Genomic DNA, 22,598 nt, shown 5'->3' on the forward strand with positions numbered 1-22,598 from the left:
CGGGAGATGGGTTGCAGGCAGGATAACATAAAGATCATTTGTTTTTCTGAAATCAGGGTTGCCAGAACCTTTTCTAACTGAAATTATTTGTTACATTGGTAAACCTAGCAAGAGTCTCTGCCTTTTTCACCATGCACGAAAATGTGTGAAAAATCTTATTCTACCTTGAAAAAAAGCCTAATGGCACAGGAAACAATTCAACAAAAGATTGTGTCTAATCCAGGGAACAGCACAGTTCCAGTGGGAGTCTTGCATGTAAAACTGTCTGTAGCATCAGCTTTCAAAAAAAGTCAAAGATTGTAGCAGTCTGAACTAATAAGACAATTGATAGCCTATGCATATCCTACAATAATAGCTACAGAAGTCTTATCCCATTCCTGGATTACTTTAACAAGCATTTTTAAAATATCAAACTCTAATTTCTGCTCTTGTTCATGGGAGAATTGGGTTTTTTGTTTGTTTGTTTGTTTTATTTTTAACATGCACTGTTAGATAGACCTTCAAAGCTGAAAACTAAACTTAGCAAAATTTCTGGGTCAGTTTTGGAAGACAATGTCAATGAGACATTGTATCAGATGCTCATGACAAAGTGCTTCCATACCAGCCTTGAAATGACAAACTATATTGTTGGAACAACTCCATGAAAATATGCACTAATTGAACGATTCTAGTTAAAGACTTTTTTTTTTTTTTTTAATATCCGTAAATCTTATATCATTGTAAAATGGCTGACAACAAACTTAAAGTTCCTTACAAATCTGGAAACAACTCTTCTAAACTCAGGAAAACATGAGGTCACATTCACAAGGATTTGAGCACCTGACCACATAAATGCATTTGAGCTGTGTAAAGTAAATCAAGTGAAGACATTTGACTTGCTAATGTGTTTTGTATACATCTGCATGTTTCTGCAAATACTTGTGTACCATCTCCTTATGAACCATGAACATAACTTCCCCAGCCGGAAACATCTTTGAGCCTTAAGTGAGCTGTATTCTAAACCCACTTGCTTCTCTTTGGCAATTTTAAAAATAAGCATTCAATATTACTATAACACTTCATCCTAGGCTTTGTGATTCCCCAATCCAGAGAAATAGAGGATGACTTGTAAGTTTTTTTTTGGCCTTTCCATTTCAGTCAAATCACAAATAGGCTCTTACAAATCAGAAATCACTCCTTACTCTTTATTCTTCAAATTGTATTGCTGCTGCACTAGTAAGAGAAATGAGAATTACTGTTAGCATTTAAACTTCTGACATTTGGGGGATTTCTGCATATGTCTGGGGAAAAAACATGATGCAGATATGAAAACTAACAGAAAATCTGGAGGTGAGTGCCAATATTACAATCACTTCAAAATCTGAGCACAAACTTATGAACAAGAAATTTACTCCTCTGGGAACAAAGTTTGATTCAGTCAAAATCAAAATAGCTATTAACATTCACAGAGGTTTACCAGTTATCTATTGCAAACATAGTTCAACAGCCATTAAAGTCTTTTAGACTAGCCAGAGAAGTACGAGTTATTGGAGATTATAAACATATATGTGATATTAGATATTCACAGTCTGTAAAATAAATTCATTGTGTGTACACTGGAAAACACAATATTGCCAAGCACACACAACATATTTTATTTTGTTTCATTTTTCCTGAGATAACAAATTTTTAACAGCAAAATATTGTAAAATACAACATGAAAGTCACAATGTACTACAAGGGTTTTGGCTTTTTTTTAATTTATGTAAAAAGTAAGGCAGGTCTGTGTGCACCAGAAAGATGCATTTTGTATCATATAAATATTTGGAAAGATGGTCCAGTTGAGAGGAAAGACCACAGACAAAAAGAACATCTCAGAACTGTATTTGTGCAAAGTCAGGATTGTTTAAAGTGTGGTGGTGGAAATGAGGACAGATATTTCACCAGGGCTGCAATATTTCATGACTCTTGTTATTTTCATTGTGATCTTTCCCTGAAATGACTTAAAAATCATCATGAAATATAACCAGACTTCCACTTCTTTGCAAAGATTGCAGCTGTGTTATGACAAGAATTGTTTTAGTGGAACTGACTAGATAGCGTTCGCATCCTGGACTTTAATCTTAAAAGCCAGCATCTAATAGTTCAACAGTTATATTAAGTTGTCAAGTTCTACAATCACATTTAATCTTAGAGAACAACTTCTGGGCCTTGATCTCACTATCTGTTATATGAAACAATGTAAGGGTCTAATTGATTCTTGTGAGAGACATCATGGGCATAAAAGCAAACTTGGCTCCCTTACAAGATAATCATGGCAACATGGTGTAAATCTTACATTCTGAGATCCACTCGCACTTTCTCAGGCTCTATAAATTTTGCTTAGGGCATGAAAGAAAAGTCTTTAAAATAAAGATGAAAAAGAAAAAAAAGTCTGGACATTTTTCATGAAAGTGAAGTGGGAGAGGCTCACTCAGGAGTATATGGGAGTAGGCCTTCAATGGCCCCTTCAGTCCTTTGCTTTAGCAAAAGGACTATTAAATTATAAAGAGTAATTCTTGATAACTAGGGAAAATCATTGGCATCTGAACTGTTTCTGAGAGGTTGCCATGTAATTTGGCTGTAAATGACACTGAAGTGCTGCTCAGTAAGAACATTATTTGTAGATTATTTTTAGATCATTAAGAAAATTATTTTCTATTACTACTCAATTGTTTTCTTTCTTGAAAAGCTGTTACATACTTGCTTAATGTAAAAGACTGCATTGAAGTCTACTCATCAAATTGTCTTCCAGTCAAAAAAACCCTAAAACTCTGACAATCTTCTCACAGTTACACTGAAGTGCATGAACTGTTCAACAAGTAGAATGTATCCAAATATTTCTGTGCTATAAATGGTTGGATTTATTGAAGTCTAAATGAACCTTCAAGGAGTATGTTCCTTTCTCATTTCCTGGCTTGTGGACAACAGGATGCATTACAATAATTTTGTGGTTCAGTATTTGTCTATATGATTTCCAGCTCAGGGTTACCAGTTTTGCAGAGGATTTTTGTGAAACAACAAAAGGCTCTACCCTTTGCTCTTTTCTCAGAAACTGTTACAAAGTTCTCTTTTTCTTACAGTTAAGACCATAAGGTTATCAAGCAACAAACTTGTTTCATGAAGAAAACTGAAAAATAAATTCCAGGGTTTTAGTTGAAAAGACCACTGGCCTTTTGTACTGTCTTGCATCACTACCAGGTTCTTTCTTCAAAGCAAGCCCACATACCTATCTTTGCATTTAAGTTACAATGGTATCTTAATACTAATATTTACTATGTTTCTTAAACTAACCATTTTAGTTTAAAGCAATGATCCAGGAAGTGCAGAAAAAAGGAAGGATAAGTGTTTTAGCCAAAATGTGTCTTCTTGCATAAAAAAGCCAAAAAAAAAGGAGAAAATGATTGAAGATTATTAGAAATGGACAATTACTATCAGTTCAAATAGTTGAACAGTATCAGGGTAGCCTTAACTGAATTTAACTTTCTAACATTTATAAAATAACAACGATAACCACAGAAACCTTGGAGTCAGGACCTGAAAGAGAAGAAGCTATTAATGAAACCTAACAGGTACAGGACCACTTGGCTATCTGAATTTAAATGAATAAGAACTAAGCACAAAGGTATTAAAGAAGTGTCCAGAGAAATTAAAAGCATGTAAAGGTATTATATAACAGCAAGTCTCCAGGCTTGAGTATCTCTTAAATTACTTTTCAAACTCTTCTACCTGGTAAAGAAGTTCTATAAGAAATAATGGGCTAACATTGTACCATTTTCTTGTTCAAAATAGGTTTCTAGAGAATAAGAAACCAAAATAACATATTGTAATTGAAAACAAAGTACTGAAAAACAAGAAACAGATTGCAATTCATGAAAAAAGCACTTGGAAGTAATTAGGAACATTTGTAGAACTGTTGCACTGAGTTCTATTTCTCATCTTTCAGAGTCAAAATGTTTTCAATAAGACAGTATTATTTTGAGTAATAACTATGTAGTATCCTACAGCTCCTGTTCTTTATTTGTTTGGGGGTTTTGGGTTTTTCACTATGCATGCACTTAGTCATATGTGTATTGCAATGTTCCCTTTAAGAATCTTTAGGATAATTATATATTTCCACTGAAACTTGCTAAGAAGAGTACTATGCCCAAGTGAGAAAGACGAAGAGAACTGAAGAACTGGTGTAAGTAATTATGCTTTCATATTAAATACTCCTGACATTTCCAGGCTGACTGCTCTTTGATGAAATTTTATTTCACAGTTCCTTCTAGTCATTATATTGTCTGTGTTCATATTCCATGTTCTTTATACATTTTTGTAATATCTATCCATCTTGTCTTGAGGAATCCAGCATATTTAGTACCTGTTCTGTTGACATTAAAGAAGGATGATTTTTCTCTGTTAAAAGCATTCTCAAAGTGCTTAAATGCTTCTTCAATACGAAGTCTGCTAGCATTAGGCCTTAAATTCATCAGGACCTATTCAATTTTACTAATCTGTCTTTTCAGTATTAACAGTGGCAATGTTTCATGCAATGACATGAAGCTATGGAAGCAAATTCATTTAAGTATTGGAACTCCTACAGCCATGCCACTGCAGGGCTCCACTTGGGCTCATAAGGGACTTCTGGGTGGCAGCATATGTCCAGAGGTATACTCTACTGCTGTATGCAGGTATACGTATAGGTCAGATATGGAAATTCAATACCCAAAATGTGATGAAACTGAACCTGCAAATGAAACCTGGCCCCAAGTGGAATAAATTGCAAACACTCCATTCACTGCCATAAGGTGTCTTCACACTATGACATTTTCTTTGAAAGTATAGAGAAGGTATCAGTGGTAGGGTATGATAGAACATGACTCAGGATGTTTGGAGATCCAAATCAAGACTTACAAGATAAAAAAATGAAAATACTAATATTAACTTGGGAAAGCAAAGTATAAACTTCTCTTTTTAAAGATATTATGTTCCCTTTACCACAAATACATACACACAAATATCCCTCACAGAAAAAAATGAGTTGGTAGGTATATTTTCTGAAGTATACACTCATCCTTACCTGCATTTCTTGGCAGAAGGAAGCTGTTGGTCCAAAAAGAATCTGACACTGCTCATCTGCAGTGTAGGTCATTCCTGGGAGCTTGGAGGGAATAATCACAGAATTGAGGCTCTGAGGATTCGTCTGTAGCAGACAGTTACTGGCCTTTGACCTGGCAATATGCAAAGATTTATATGCTGAGCAATCCTGAAAAGTCTGATTGTCACACTGACTTAAACATGCCTTTGACATTAGAAAAATATAGACTCTGAGATTTTTAATTTTCAGCACTTTGCTGTCATTCAGAGAAATTACTTTGTATAAATTAATATGGCTTACTTGAAAATGTTAATGGTGTGTTCTGATGTTACACATTTGCAGAAAGACATAATTTATCTGCTATAATAGGGATTTCAGGAAAGTGCTGGACAACATTTTAGTGCAAAATTTAAGGAACTGATTAAGGCTTGGATAGAGATTTAAACAGTTATTAAAAATAGACAATTTATAATGCACAGGCAGGTGTGCAGCTTAGTTTTCACATCTCAAAGTACCTGAAATATGAATTGAGGACCTCAAATTAATCATTTCAAATTACATATGTATATGTTTTAAAAACATATATTTCTGAGTTGGTAACCAAATTTAACTTCTCTCAAAAACTAAAGAAAAAAAAAAAAGGAAAATACTTACACCTGTTTGTTAAAGCACCAAATCATTGTTTTGATTTCTGTCTAGATTTACTACAGATGTGTCAGACTGACACATCTAACTTATACTACTTATTCCAGTGTCACAAAGCAGATCTTTGAGAACTGCTTAAATGTTTAAATTTAATTTTTAAAGGAACAGCGCTTTAGGGAGCAGATCCATACAGATGAAACTAAATGTTTTAATTTGGTTTCTGGGTATACTATTCTCTAGTAAATATTTAATAGTAAATTTCTATTAAAAATTGAAATAATGTAATTATACTGCATGGTTTGATACTAAACAGTACAACATAGGTCAGAGAATCTATATAATGTTCATAGGTCATTCACTGTCCAACATTCTTCAATACATAGGATATTACTATAAATATATTTACCCATATATAAGTGTATATAATATATCTAAGTATAATGATGTACCTTAACACATGCAAATATAAAAATATAATTAATTGTTGAAATCAGATTTTAATCTGTCAAATATTACATAGTTCATGACAATTAAAATTATTTTGATGGTTTATACATACAGATATCTCCCACAGAAGAGGTAAAATACTGAGAACTTGTTATTTCATTATATTTGTTGCTACCATCTGTAAATGACATAAAGAGTTCTTTTTCTTGAAGGATATACCTGAGAAATCTTTCCAGATCTTCCCTGCTGCACCGAGACCATGAAACATCCCCAAGATTCTGTCCTTTAATCCACTCCCCAGACATGATGTGAAGACCATCTGCACAGGATGGGTGGTCATTGTCGTGGTTTATCCCCATGCTGAATTTTGGAGTTATTAAAAATAAACCAAAGCACAACAAATAACTAGTTGTTTTCAAAAGGTTTATAAGTTAAAACTCTTGCGAGATTTATGAAAAACTCATGCATATTACATGTAAGAATTCTCTTCTGATGTTTTTCCATTATACCTTTCACAGAAGTTCATGGAACTGTGTGTGGAGGACAGTTTTATACTGTAAGATGAAATTGAAGCCTCATCCATTTGATGGGAAAGATATTTTCTAATGAGCTGTTCAACATATACTTTGCACAACTTTTTTAATGTTCAGAACTGCACGACTACTTCAGGTTTAATGAACTGTACTTCTCTCGCTGAAGGGCAACAGAAATACTGGAAATTTACTTTTTTACATCAATGAATCATTCCATACTTTGGCAGTGATTCTGTCTTAATTCCAAAGATAGAATAGTAAAATGCTTATTACTTTAATGTATAATTATTGTATCTACAGAAAAAATTACCTACATGTGCTTTCAATGACTACTGATAGATTTACCACTCCTGAGGCGAGTCAATGGATTTTGATTTTTAAGACTCAGCATCCATATGCATCCCAGTGAGTTCTCACAGCTACTAAAAATTGTACTAAAAATTAGCTTGAAGCTGGCTACATTAACCAAAATGAAGACTCATTGTGATTCTCATTCACAAAAAGTAAACACAGAAGAAGATAGACTTCAATCAAAACGAAGTTTTTGAAACTAGCAGAGTGGATATATGCTTGACCAGCACTAAGATAAATAAATGAAATGCTCTAGGTTGATTCTGAAGACTTTAAAACAAGCATGGAGCACTGGATTCAAAGTGGTGCTGGAATTTTTCAGCCCTAGTCTGCACTGCAGAAAAGCAAAACTTTAGGATCAGTAAAGCTTTATACCTCTTACTGTTTCCTTCAGCCAAAGAGCAGTCAAATTGCTTAGAGACTGCAAATATGTGCGAAGTTTGCTGTTTTGATAGAAAGAGTACGTAATTCCTTCTCTAAATTTCACCACACTGCAGTGCCAAATGGCAAAAAAGCCTGCCACCTATCACTGAAAACACCAGTTCACTTTTTTTCCCCACTCTATCCCAACCCCCCCTCCTCATGATTACATCAAATTTTATATCATCTTGCAAGACTGCATGACCTAGGGTTTAATAGTGACATGAATTAAAACACCATGTAGAGCTTTATCTTGCTTATCAGAGTGCTCAGCCTCTTACAGTGATGTGTACACTCCACAATCTGGAGCATTAGAACAACTTCTGCATGAAGTGGGTAATTTTATTAGCTGTAAGCCATCTAACTGAGGTAAACAAATCTGACTGACTCTCATCCCAGTTTCTATCTTTTCCTGAATGACCTGAATGGGACAAAACAACTACACAAAAGTGCCTTTTCACTCTCCTTATATTCTTTTTACATGCCTCACATACAGAATTTGAGACATTCTTATCTGAAGAGTGATATCCATATGAACTATGAAAGAACACAGAAAATCTGATGAGATTTTACTTTGCTGACTGAACAAGAAATCGTTTGCTTACAGCGCTTCACGTTATATACTTCCTTACTGCAAACGTACTCAGTTATCAGTATCATATAAACTATGATTTGAAATAAAGCATTTATAAAATATAAATTGTCCTTGGGTTCAGCAGTAGCAATCATTTTTCTCCTTCTCAGTAGCTGGTGCAGTGGTGGTTTTGACTTTTGGGCTGGGAACGCCGATGTTTTTAGTTGTTGCTCAGTAAAGTTTACTCTGACCAAGGACTTTCTGAGTCTCATGCTCTGCCAGGGAGGAGGGGAAGACAGCAGGAAGCAGACAGGACACCTGACCCAAACCAACCAAAGAGATATTTGATACCACAGAACGTCATGCCCAGAGTGTAGAACCAGGGGCAGTTACCAGAAGGGCAAGATCACTGCTCGGTCGGGCTGGGTATCAGTCAGTGGGTGGTGAGAGGTTGTATCCTCTTCCCTTGTTGTTTCCCTTATCATTATTATTATTGGTAGTAGCAGTAGTGGTTTGTGTTATACCTTAGTTACTGGACTGTTCCTTCTTCAACCCGTGAGAGTTACTTTCTTTCGATTTTCCTTCCCATCCCTCCAGGAGTGGGAGGAGTAACAGAGCGAGCTGCGTGGCTGGGCTTAAACCATGACCTAAGTACTATAATTTCGTGATACGGCTTATTACAGAATTATAGATTTGGTGTCCCCATTTACACTAAGTGGAAATTAACACATATATATGTTATTTAAAATATTTTTAAAACTAAAAAACCCATACAAAACATAATTTCAAATTACTATTATTTTCCATCTACTGTATATTCTAAGGAGCAATTCTTGAAGTCAGACTTTGTCATAAACTAGTCCTTAAAATCACCCAGAAAAATGTGGGCTGAGCTTAACCAAAAGCTTTCCTGTTTCAAAAACCAGTTTCACTCGCCAACATCACATATGAACACCAGTGTAACCTTTTTTTCCAAACTACTACTAAAGAAGTGTTCTGTATAGTACATGCATTCTGAGGATAAAATTGTCTGTGAAGTGGTAACAACTGTTGTACTTTTAACAACTATATATGCAACATTCCATCAGCAACATTAAATGCTAATAAAAAATATGATTTCATCCATCTTCCAATACTTCAGATGCTATTTTTTCATAGCATTTCTAATCTGCTTTGACATTCAAATGTAGTTCAAAGTATCTGCACTAATCCAATAGAGTTTACTCTTCAATATGCTTCCACCTCCAAAGTAAGTACACATTATGAAATATCCAGCAAATAGTGAAGACCAGTATCAAAGACTTTGACTATCTGAATGAACAGCTACTTCGAAAAGGAAGTACAGGTCATTATGCCAACATGAACTAACTAAATTGCAAAACAATACACAAGAAATATGCTAAAGTAGCAACAGAACCTGCTCTTAAAAATTCTTAGAAATCTTTTCCTCAATGTGCACTGTTGATCTCTTCTATAGTATGGTAATGACTGTGTATTTTTATATGACCTAGTTTCAATTCCAAGACCACGTAAAAGTATATATGGAGTAGTATTGATTCCTGATTTCTTTCACTACACCACATAATGTGTGTGGTGAAAGAAAGGTGAACAGTCATTGTGATCTTCTCCAGCAAGAGAGTATGTAAAGCAAGCATGTGTACCAGCTTCTTCATTAACAGTCAATGGTATAACAATACTCAGTGCTCACACTGGTGGTCATGGCATTTTCTAGCCTTCCTCACTGCACTGTCTACAGGAAGGAGACAACTACATGCTTTCACTAACACAAAGGCACAGCAGAAACTGTCTGTGTAAGGTGCTGTTCTGTGCTCTTCCTATAGAATTTATTATGCTAGTATTGGGCAGATTGCTGTTTCTGTCTATAAGCTCTTCTTAGCTACAACTGTTATTCAAACTCATGAAGAACACAACCATATGCATGTGGGAGGAAGATAGCGAGTGTGGAGTAGCAGTCTGAAAAAAACATAATTAACAAAGACAACAGTGCTATACTTCAAAGTAATTGATGATATCTGTATAGATGCAAATTCTTTCATAAGAACAGGAGTGTTATTTTTTTCAGTGATACAGAAATATACTCCACCCATTCTGGTAAAAGACTATATATGGCAGATGAAATATGAAAGTAGGAAACATCCTATGGAATGCATTCCCTAACTCAAATATTAGCAATATTTCAACTCACACTATGAAATTAAACTGTATTTTAATAATCTCAGTTTAAAAGTATTTTGACAAAGAGCCTTGGTCAAATAAACTCCACTAACATTATACATGGTTGTCAAGTCAACTGAAAAAATATTTTTATCTAATAAAACGTCTAAAACTTGTTTATAAAACACTGACAGATTTTTTTGTGATATCATGCAGAAAGTTGGAACAATCTCTACTAAATTTTGAAGATGATCCCTATTGATGTTTAATATGCAGTAGGCACAGCACAAAGGAAAACCCTTAATTTCTCTCTGAACGTCAGAGCTAACAATTCAGGTGACCGAAAGCAGGAGGAGAATTAATATTTTCCTCCTGCTTTTGGTCACCTCTTAGAGCATTTTTTCAGTTAAAAATAATTCTTTTACAATTCACTCCTGCTGCAATTATATGCATACAGCTGGATTCAAGATACATGACAGGACCTCTCCTGCCACCAAAGGAATAGGTTATAGGCTTACAGGCACAAAATGCCTTCCAGTGTCAACCCACACACCAAAAAAAAAAAATACCAAGTACAACACCTTGATTTGATTTGATTTAATTTAATTATAGTTGTGTATTAAGAAATAAAAGCTCTTTTAAGGCTCACGAAAGGGTCCTCAGTCATAATATTATATTTAAATAAGTTTAACAAGGCTATGCACACATCTTTTGGAAAGAATTAGGTCGGCACTGTAAAGTGCTATTTTGTATTCTCACCATATGACTCCAAAAGTCTCCTACATGTCTTACATTCACGTAATCATTTGCTCAGTGACTCAGCCCTCTTTCAGGTGAAAAGCTTTTTATTATTTATTCATTATTTTCTTTATGCTTTGCAAATGGCAAGTGATCACCATCTTATTCCACTTAAAAGCATGGTAGTGGAGCTGAACAAGAATGATGCTATTAAACTAGAAACAGTCAATGCAGCTGCAAAGACTAAGTAGTATCAAAACCTTCATATATGAGCAAATAATAAGATGAATTCAGATGGATGTGGAGAATTACTTTAGGTCTATCTATGAATAAAAGAACACAGCTAGAATTAAAAAGATTAAAGATAATTACTACTATTCAGGCAGTCACTAACAGTGAAAGAGGTTAGGAAATAAGAAATGGATTAGGAAAAGCATGAGAGCAAGTATGCAAGGAACCAGGGGTACGTTGCTGAATGTTTGGTATAGTATAGTAGATTATAGTAGATTCACAAATCCTAAAAGATAAAGAGTTCAGCCCATGAGGTAAGCAGCAGAGGAGTGATGAGTATAAACTGCAGATTCAGGGTAATAGTACTACTTTTAACTCAAGTCAGAATGAAAATTATTGAAAAAAACGTTCCCCTTGTGAAGGAGACAGTAAATCTGTGTGCTGCTGCCAGTTCATGCCTATGATGTGTGATGGAATCAGGCTGCCATCTGATTTCTTCCAGATTTTTTTTTAAATGATTGCTATATAGCATTTGTAAATTTATTGCAATTATTAGCCTATAGATTTTCTTCAATTCTAGCAAATAAATCACAAACCTATAATGGATTGTATTAATTTTAAAAAAAGAATTTAAAATCATTATTAATTACAAAGTGTTATCCTCCCTATTATTTCCACTGTTTTCATTTTTGTCATAATTACACACAGTATTATGTTAGAATGATCAAAACTTCTAAAAGTATGGATTTGGAAATGTCAAGGTTTAGATCTGTTTATGGCACTTAATAGTACAAAGATTATCACAAGAATTTATGTAATGTGAAATCTTGCATATCAGTGAGTCACACAGATGTATTTGGTAAGTGAAAATAACACCTCTCATTGACTATTACTGACAGGAAAACGGAAGCTGGACTACTTCATTAGTGCTTGGATTGCATTTTTTAAACAGAAAACCTTTTATCACACTGCTGTCTTTATATGGAAAAATAAGTAAGTAAATGGACTAGCAGCAGGTTTCATCAGCCATTTTACAGAATTAATGCAAAAATATGTATTAAAATATGTGGTTTTGTTTTGTTTAGCCCAGCTGGTGAAGTAAACCTTTATGATTTTTTTTTCACAAGTGTTTTAAAATACATAAGAGTTTCATAGGTCATTGCATAAATGTGATAAGACACATTGTTAGTACTTGTAAATAAATTATTTAGGCTGAAGTGAATTGCAACACAAGTAACTCAGCTGCAGAAAAACTATGATGGTAAAAGGTAGAAGATTATCTCTTTTGGAAAAACACTGTCTTCTAAGGAAAAGTCTACTAGACAAGGAAACCTCAATCTTCTTGTTAATAATTTGATTAGAAGAAAAAGATTGATGTTTCTGCAATGAATATTTCTGGTTTGTGAACCATTGATCATTCTCTACGAAGTTGGATCTAGACATAGCACCTGGCCATGGTCTTTTGACTTAAGTATATAAATTTAAAGCTTTGATGTGACAGATGTATTTAGCATTGCAATATGAAGATAGATACTACTTGTCACTGAAGGTTTTTGTTGTTTTTTTTTTTTTTTCCAGACAGTATGTAATATGGGAAAAGTATTCACTTCTGGTAAATACGATTCCCATGCCACATCCTGCAAAGGGCAATACTTCCAGATAAACAATTATGTCTGCAGCTTATGTCTTTAATCTTATGCCAAAGAAAAAGACTGACATATGACATTTCTCCAAACTGAAGAAAATATGTAATCAGGAAAAAAGACTTTAGGCTGCCATGTACTCAATGAATAGATAAAAAACGAAAAGGTTTCCTTGTTAACAAAAAACATAAAACATTGGTATTATGATGATCTCTTGCCAGATTTTTAAATGCTATTTTAAATGTATTAGACTATCAATTAAGCCTATGTATCCTGTAGGATGTTCAGTCACTAGTGGCTCAGTTTACAAATACTGTTCTAAGGACAGTTAACTCTAAATCCATGCTGGCATATTACAGTCTAGGAGAAATGGGAGCCTGATATCTTGCTAGAGAGAAAGTTGATTAATCTAAACTTAACTTACTAAAAATACTGATGTAGGCTTACTTCACTGTCTCAGTGATTCATATCTTCCTAAACTGTTTCTTTAGCTGTCTAGCTAAAAGACTAGTGCAACTTGATTTCTGTTAGGTATTGTTGTGATGTGCTTGCAGAAAGTATGAAGATCTTTACTGAGCCTCTGTTCTTAGAATCGAACTAAGCGAAACTATTTTTTTCATGGTTTTGAATCACCATATAGATTTTGAGAGTCTGAGTAAATGGAAATGCATGATATGTAGTAAACTGCATTTTCTGTCATCTCTAATTGCAAATGTATTTGTTGGGCGATTTCCAGGCCACTGGAAAGTTTGATAAGACATATCCATCTGCTCAGTAAGATCCTAGGCTGATTTAAGTCAGCATAACTTCATGAGTTCAGAACACAGATGCATGCTTTGATACGAATGCAGGAAGATTGGAGACTATCAATTTTTAAAGAATTTACCTAATAAAGCACAAAAATTGAATGACAGAATCAAAGGTGATGTCAAGAACCTTGTGATTCTTTACTGGGACAATGCTATTTTTTGCCACTGATTTACATTTACTGTCATTGGAGGAGTATTGAGTTATCCTGCCTGTATGGTTGAACATCTAATAGATGCTTTGAATTGCATTAAAATATAAAAAAAAATAAAAATCTATTTTTAAAAGTGCAGTGCACTGTGGGTTTTCTCTTGCAATAGTTCTGAACAGCATTCTTATGGGTCCTTTTCCCAACCTAATAGTAAAAAAGGCAGCATTTGTGATTAAATTAGTGGGATTATTATCATAAAAAGCATGTTTGAAATAAAGAATATATAATGCTGAAATGCAATATAAAGTGAAAACCCCCTACTGCCTTTTATAAAAATGATAAAGTGAGTAACAAACAAAAAGGGAAGCATTGTATTTTTCTTGTTAAAGAGTAAATTTAATAAAAGTAGTTTCTTATTAAACAAGCACTATATAAATAAAATTTCCTGTAAAGTGAACATTTTTGAATAAAGAGGATAGAAGATGTTACCACATGTATTAAAAAAATACGAAACCAATATCAAAATATATCAATTTTTCTGCAGCTATGCACAAACTGCAGAGAATCATAGCCACTTATCTCTAAACCTTTCAATGACACAAATACATGCATGGAAAAGATAATTTCTTATAATTTGTTTTGCATGTGCTTTAAAAATAATTCTAAAGCTTAATTTTACAAATTGCAAGTGTGCTTTTCAAATTTAGATTCCTGTGTCTGCACTTCAGCTGACAGTCAACAATAATTTTATTTGGAAGAAAAAAACCTCAATACTGATGAAAATCAGTCAAAACAGTTAAAGCTCAGCATCTTTGACAGTCAGGCTGCTTCTAAATACAAGGGTTACAGAGCCTGGCCTGAGCAGCAGTCTTGGAAGAACTGCTGCGGAGCAACAGTGAGCTTCCCTGTCCAACTTGTTACGGATACTGTTTCTCATACTGCAGCCCTCAGAATGTCAAAGATAGATATGATCGTCTGCTGCAAGACATATACTTCTTTATAAAATCAGTATCCCACATTCTCAAAATTGCTTATGCAAAACCAGCATACCACCCATAACTCTGCAAGAATTTTACACCTACTTCCCATTTTCTGCATCTAAGATTTTGTACATCACCGTTTTTCAGGAAGCATAAAGTACTACACTTCTTCGTGATCACGATACCTCTCTTTCTCAAATCCAGAAATTACACCCTCAGGTTTTATCTCTAAACATATTTTTATTGTGCAGCATAAAGCAGCACTTATATTTCTCTAAAATATCTGGTATTATCATATCTGACTTGATAAATTTTCTAATTTACTCCACCAGGGAACTTATCTGCAGATCATATTCAATTACTGTTTCTTTCCCCTTATCCTTGGTTTACTGTAATAGGAAGAAGTGTACAGAAATGTATCTTCTTGTAGCCATTCCTCTCTTTCAATATTAGCAAACACTACTACAGTAAAAAAAAAAGGTAAAAGCAGAGCATATGAGTACAAAACATAAACAAATATATTTTTCTTTTGAAGTCTTTCCTTTATCATAACTATTGCTCAAACAGGCTGGGTCATATTAACCTGGAATTGCTTTCTGCAGTTAGGAAAATTCAAAAAGAGAAAAACCAGAAAATATCGAATTCATACAGCATCTAACAAGTTACATAATTGCTCTGAATCTGCTTATTTTGCATTTTAAACAAACTTTAAACAGAAATATTTTAAGTTTCAATTCTTTCTTGTAATCCACTCGGTTCACCGTTAGATGCTATGACATCCATTCTCAGCTCTGACCAAATTTAAACAGAATTTTTAAACACTTTTAATTCAAAGTGTTTGTCCTAAGATACCTAACTTCTACACACAGAGGTTCAAAGGATTTAACAAAACATTCCTCTCTGTCAACACTTTGAAGCTGCTATTCTAAAAGTGCATGCACAGATACCTGGAACAGATATTACAGGTAAAAATGACAGATTAATGCACACCTTCCTTTTATTTTATTTTATTTAAAAATAAGACCTCTCCTCTTTATATTTCTTCAGTAAGTACTGAGGACAAGAATCAAATCAACTTTTACTAACAAATTTGATTATTGCAACCTGAGAAATTTTCCATTTTGCTTCAAAGTAATCCTCTTGGCATGAGTAAAAACACCCAATCCAATTGCAAAGGAAAGTTATGTTCACCTGCACTTTGTCATTCTTTTCTATTAAGGGGAGGAAGAAACAATATTAATGTTACGATGACCAGTGACCATTATACACTTTAATTGGATGTACCCTGAGAAAGCCAAATTAAATGAAGGCTCTTCCAACTCATGATCTCATTAAAATGTTTGTTGGCAACAATAGTCAGAGCTGGATCTGATACACAATACCACAGTCCCAAAAAAAAAACATCTTGGGGCACCTGTTTTTCCTCCAGATGCTGTCAGCCGTCCCAGCTAACCTGGTTATTGTGTAGCTATAAAGACATCTGTATTACTCCAAGTTGTAAACATTTTCTTAATTTACATAATATGTATCAACAGATGTCACTTATTCTTAACAAAAACGCTGTTTTCCAAATATTACATCAAATTTAAAAAGCATTTCTGACAGAGGAAGGGAAAACTAAAATACACAATCAAATCATAGTAATATTACATGCAAATAAATACTTGGGTTTCTTATCCACATACTTACTTGTGACCCATTTCATGGGCAATAGTAAAAGCAAGATTCAAACCATTGTCCTCGGCAATTATACATTTTCGTTTTTCACTGCACATTCCACTTAGATATGCTATACCTAGGAAACAAAACCACCACAATAAATTACTTTTTGTTTTTACTATCTGTATGTATTATGGCATTATTGAGCCCAAACAGATCTGAAACCTTATTCTGGTAAGTGCCATCCAAATATGTAAACAGACATCTGACAAAGGTTTATGTACTTGTAAGGCAGAATAACTGATTTTAGCACAGAATTGGATAAAAGCAAACAAATCACAACCAGTGAACAAATCACAACATGATTATAAAGACTGCTATGTGCAGAAAATGTATGCTTTAAAAGCATTGCTAGGTAACTTAATGAGATGTGATAGAACATATATATGAGTATTGATACTACTGTAAATGAAAATAGATGTCTACAGCAATAGGACAGAAATCAGAATAGTTTTTTCCCCTATCAGACTTAGAAGAACAGAATGCAAAGTGCAGAGCCATACCCCCACATTATCATTGTTAAGTAGTGATATAATGTTCAGCATTTTGTTGATTTAAAAAATGTATAAGAGAGTCAGAGAAGAATACACAGGAGTCTGCAGCCTGACAAACACATTCATTGTAGAGGCTATAATGCCTCTACTATGTGATACCAAAGCTTTCAAAAAAATAGGAGCCTGAATGGTAGGCTTCTGAGATCAAGTTCAGCTTCTAAAAAGTAAAATGTCTGTAACTGTAAAAGCTTGAGGAATATGTAGTTTAATTTGAGTAAAAGTGACTTTTTCCAGACCACAAATATACTTAGTAGGGACCTACTGTCACTCGTTGTTTGAAATTTCAAAGTAAGCAATCAAAACGCTGTTTCAAGAGTTTGGCCTTCTTCCCAGGAACATCCTTTCAATGGAATAGTGCCCTCTGGACCAAAATGTTTGCTGGATGTTTGCATGTAAAGGTCAAGTTTGAAATGTTTGACAGTGTTTGAAATTTAGTCATAATAAGATAACATAACAAGATAAAAGTCATTCTTCTTAGAACCCAAATATTCGTCAGCCTGTATGCACAATGCCTCATCCACAACACAAAAATTCAAGTAGTAAGCCCATTGCTAGTCTGGCAATGCTGCTCTTAACCGAGCTGGCTGAAAATTTTTTGACATAAAACTCATGACAAAAAATGTTGCTCAGGACTGAACATAAAAAGTCACAGATTAGATGTGAATAAGGCAGAATATTCCAACTTTTATTATTTCTTTCCAAAGATGGGAGAAAAAAAATTAGGCAGGAGTAAAAATTATTTGGGTTACAAAAAAGGGCCAAACATTGAAAGCAAAAAAAATGTGAAGTCCTTCAAATGACACTTCATGCTAAATACAGGTATCATTTATATTAACTCCATTGAAAATAAGAGAAATAAGAAATGCTCTGAAACATAATGCTTTGTTTTTAATGCTACATGCCAGTGGCTGAAATAAAAAGAAAAATATTTCAAAAACTATTTTGTGCCATGTAGTTCCAGACTTACATGTATTTTCTCTCAAGTTTTGATGACAAAACTGGAAGAGAGAGAGAGCTGCTATTAACAGAATTAACAGAATAGTTAGGGTTGGAAAGGACCTTAAGATCATCTAGTCCCAACCCCCTTGCCATGGGCAGGGACACCTCACACTAAACCATATCACCCAAGGCTTCATCCAACCTGGTCTTGAACACTGCCAGGGATGGAGCATTCACAACCTCCCTGGGCAACCCATTCCAGTGCCTCATCACTCTAACAGTAAAGAATTTCTTCCTTATATCCAATCTAAATCTCTGCTGTCTAAGTTTCAACTCGTTACCCCTTGTCCTATCACTACAGTTCCTAATGAAGAGTCCCTCACCAGCATCCCTGTAGGCCCCCTTCAGATACTGGAAGGCTGCTATGAGGTCTCCATGCAGCCTTCTCTTCTCCAGGCTGAACAGCTCCAACTTTCTCAAGCTGTAATGCTGTAGATCTAAGTAGCAGAGCTGGAACTGATACCAGAAGAAGCAGACATCAGCGCCCTGGCTTTAGCTGACGCAATTAATTTACAAAGTGCTAAACCAAAATGAAAAACTTACTCTTTGTATAGAAAAAATTCAGTGCTGTATTTTGAAGTCTTGTTGGCATTCCTGTTACTATGATCAAAGTTCAGAAATACCTTCCTTATTGTGCTGGGTTTTGCTGGGGTAGAGTTAATTTTCTTCACAGTAGCTAGTACAGAGCTATGTTTTGGATTTCTACTGGAAGCAGTGTTGATGACACAGGGATGTATTAGTAGCTGCTGAGTAGTGCTTAAAAAGAGTCAAGGCCTTTTCTGCTTCTCACCCCACCAGTGAATTGGCTGGGGCTGAGCAAGAAGTTAGGAGAGGACAGAGCCAGGACAGCTGACACCAGCTCACCAGAGGGATATTCCATACATATCCCAAACATTATGGCATCATGCTCTGCATTAAAACTAAGTGGGGGGGCCACAGCTTAGGGAGTGGCTGGGCATCGATCAGACTTGTCTTTCTTAGTTTGGGTTTTTGGAGGGCTCTTTTTTTCCCCCCTCTTTGTTATTTTCCTTTTCATTATATATATATATTAATGATCATAATAATATTTCAATTAGTTTTTATCTCTATGCATGAGTTTTCTCACTTTTACACTTCCAATTCTCTCCCCCATTCTTCTGGGAGGAGAGAGAGAACAAGCAGCTCCGTGGTGCTTAAGTCACCAGCTGGGGTTTAATGAGGACACCTACTGATGATGGGTATCCTGAGTTGGATAAAACATACTTGCTGTGATCTAAAGAAAGAGAAATCCCCCAACCGCCTTCTGACTGTTGATGACTGCTAACAGAAAACTGTCTGGTGGTCTCTAGTTTTCTGTAGGGAGAAGAAGTCCTTAACCTTCTTTTGGCCTCTAAAATGGCAGATTCAAGTACACTAGCAATGTCTTTCCAGACAACAACATGTGTACTATTAGTTGCTATCCAGTACCTGCCTGCCCCCCAGTTTGATCCCAAAGAACTATACACATAGCAGGTTTCATACTGTCCTGGGTTCAGCAGCGGCATTTTTCTCCTTCTTAGTAGCTGGTGCAGTGCTGTGGTTTTGACTTTTGGGCTGGGCACAGAGCTGGTAATACTGATGGTTTTAGTTGATGCTCAGTAATGTTTACGCTGACCAAGGACTTTCTGAGTCTCATGCTCTGCCAGGGAGGAGGGGAAGACGGCAGGAAGCAGAGACAGGACACCTGATCCAAACCAAACAAAAAGGTTTTCCATACCACAGCACGTCATGCCCAGGATGACGGGGGCAGTTACCAGAAGGGCAAGCTCACTGCTCGGTCGGGCTGGGTATCAGTCAGTGGGTGGTGAGAGGTTGTATTCTCTTCTCTTGTTGTTTCCCTTATCATTATTATTATTGGTGGTAGCAGTAGTGGTTTGTGTTATACCTTAGTTACTGGACTGGTCTTATCTCAACCCGTGGGAGTTAAATTCTTTCAATCCTCCACCCCATCCCTTCAGGAACAGAGGGGAGAAAGGGGGAGGGGGGGTGAGAGAGCAAGCTGCGTGGCTGGGCTTAAACCGTGACCGTTCTTTTTGGTGCCCAACGTAGGGCACGAAGGGTTGAGATAACAACAGATCTGACCAGAGTGTGTCTAATCATATTTGCAATAAGCATTCATTGTTTCAGATTAACAGTCACTCATCATAATGCTGATTTATTGGCTCTCAAAGTTGTTGCACTTGATCTCACAGTTTCAGCATGTCATACCTTACTTACAGCAGGTATTTGCTGTGTTAGTGTTTATTGGCTGGGGGCCTTGGGCTAAGGTTCTTCTCTCATTGTACTTTATGGCAATGACTTCTAATTCAACAGACTCATTGATCATGAAACTGATCTGGCTTGCATTCCCAGTGTGGTCACCACCTCTATACTTTGGGAGGTATATAACAGAAGTGTATAGCAATTACACATCTTTTTTCCCCTCCTCCCTTGACATGATGAAACCACAACACATACCTACTCCAGAAGAAGCAGTCAGAAGTAGTAGGCTTTTTCAGCAATATTCTATATCTGTATCACCAGTAATGTTTTTATATTTTGCATTCCTTGAGGGGAATTGATTATGTTTGACCTACTTAAGTGTAACATACAAAACAGAAGACCTGCATTTCATTTAATCAGAGTTCTGATTCTAAAAATGTCCAAAAGCATCCAATGCAACTAATGTTTTATGACTTTTACCCTATTACACAAAGTAAACCTCATACATAAAAGCCACATCCAACAGCAGCTACTGGGTGTAAATCAGCCAGCTACTAGCCATGAACCAGTTTCATGTCTTGTCCTTGGTTATTAATTTCACATGTAGAGAAAAAGAAACTGACTTCACTAAGTAGCTGCTCTTGCATAGTTGTCTCTGCGTTAACAGGAGGAATTTCTGCTTTAAATATATGCATATTCACTGCAGGTTCCTGTAGTTTATTAACACAGCTGGAACAGCTCCAAGGTTAAATTCACAAGGGAAAAAAAAACCAGCAAAACAACAAAAAAAAAGCAATGAACAATTGCTCCCTTGTTATGATTAAGGTATTCCTAGTGAACCTCATCCTCTCAACACAGAACTTCAAATTAAAACACTTAGTATGTGAAAAGTGTTGTCTAGAAAGCAGTAGCAGCATTTCACTGACAATTCAAGAAAGGACCGTGTTATAAATAAAACTGTGTTTTATTATGAAAGAAATCCACATGCAATATCAATAGAGTAAAGCTTTACCACTGAGCCCTAGAACAACATAAGGAACTATATTTTCTTATCAAATATGCATGTATCCAAAAGAAATACACGCTCCTTTAAAAAAGCAGAACTTCTGCAAAGTCACAGCAGTAGTTTATTACTATTACCATTATTGCTATTCACAGAGATGTGCATTTCATTCTATTTGATAAATTTTCTTTAAGCCTTTCTGGTAACTTAATGAGCATCCCCTACAATCATCAAACTATTCATTGTTTCAAATTAGGCACACATTTTTTTTTCCATTGAAAAGCCGTGCTTCAGCTCACAGAGATATACAAAACCAAGTTACCAACTAAGATATCCAAACAAATTTGTTAGCTTTGTTACTTGTTCATGGCCTGCTGCACACAACATAAATCCAGTGCACATATTAAAAGGCTACTGTCAGCATTGCCTGCAGGAATGAAAAATCCACAGTAAAAAAACCCCAACTAAACCAACAAAATCACACAAAGAAATATGCAGTCAGATATACCATCATCGCTTTTTCTTATAGTGACAATACAACATGTAAATATGATTCAAATATAGAATCATAGAATGGTTTGGGTAGGAAGGGACCTTAGAGATCATCTAGCTCCAAACCTCCTGCCATGGACAGGGACATCTTTTACTAGACCAGTTTGCTCAAAGTCCTGTCCAACCTGGTCTTGAACACTGCCAGGGATGAGGCAGCAACTTCTCTGGGCAACCTGCTCCAGTGTATCCCCACCTCACAGTGAAGAATTTTTTCCTAATACCCAACCTAAATCTCCCCTTTTAGTATAAGGCATTCCCCCTTATCTTTCCACTACACGCCCTTGATAAAAGTCCATCTCCATACTTCCTGTAAGCTCCCTTTAGGTACTGTAAGACTGCTGAAAGATCTCTCAAGAGCCTTCTCCCTTCCAGGCCAAACAGCCCCAGTTCTTTCTCTCAATCTGTCTTCATAGCACAGGTACTCCTGCCCTCTGATCATCTAAGTATATGATCATCTGATCACCATAGCATGTCTGCATTTGTAAAACTGTATTCTAAAAGGCCAGAGAATGGTTATTATTTCTCCCTTTATAGTGATTCAATAAAATAGAGCTAATATTCTGAAAGTCTTAATTACATAAATGACTTCTCACATTTTAATTTCTTTTTCTCTGACCTTCCTTGGTTTCACAACATCTTCAAACTTGGTTTGTCACACCATGTGCTTACTCTGAATCCCCTCCCTTACTTACTTCAAAATCTACCTTCTAATTTTAGATGATTTTAAAAGAGAAATAGACCCTTCTACATACCACCAT

At 35.4% G+C, this 22,598-nt stretch overlaps 1 protein-coding gene across 2 annotated transcripts in view; it reads right to left on the minus strand.

Annotated features, from left to right (window-relative positions):
* The window catches only part of ADAMTS19 (ADAM metallopeptidase with thrombospondin type 1 motif 19), a 148,273-nt gene that overhangs the window by 52,878 nt on the left and 72,797 nt on the right, over positions 1-22,598 (minus strand). For both annotated transcript variants that reach the window (XM_031054344.2, XM_031054343.2), the window contains exons 8-10: positions 16,483-16,588; positions 6,410-6,550; positions 5,081-5,231 (exon numbers count right to left, since the gene is read on the minus strand). In XM_031054344.2, coding sequence (XP_030910204.2) covers positions 5,081-5,231; positions 6,410-6,550; positions 16,483-16,588 — 398 coding nt within the window. The remainder of the gene's footprint in view (positions 1-5,080; positions 5,232-6,409; positions 6,551-16,482; positions 16,589-22,598) is intronic.

This window comes from Melopsittacus undulatus, chromosome Z, assembly GCF_012275295.1.
Source record: "Melopsittacus undulatus isolate bMelUnd1 chromosome Z, bMelUnd1.mat.Z, whole genome shotgun sequence".
Lineage (NCBI taxonomy): Eukaryota > Metazoa > Chordata > Aves > Psittaciformes > Psittaculidae > Melopsittacus > Melopsittacus undulatus.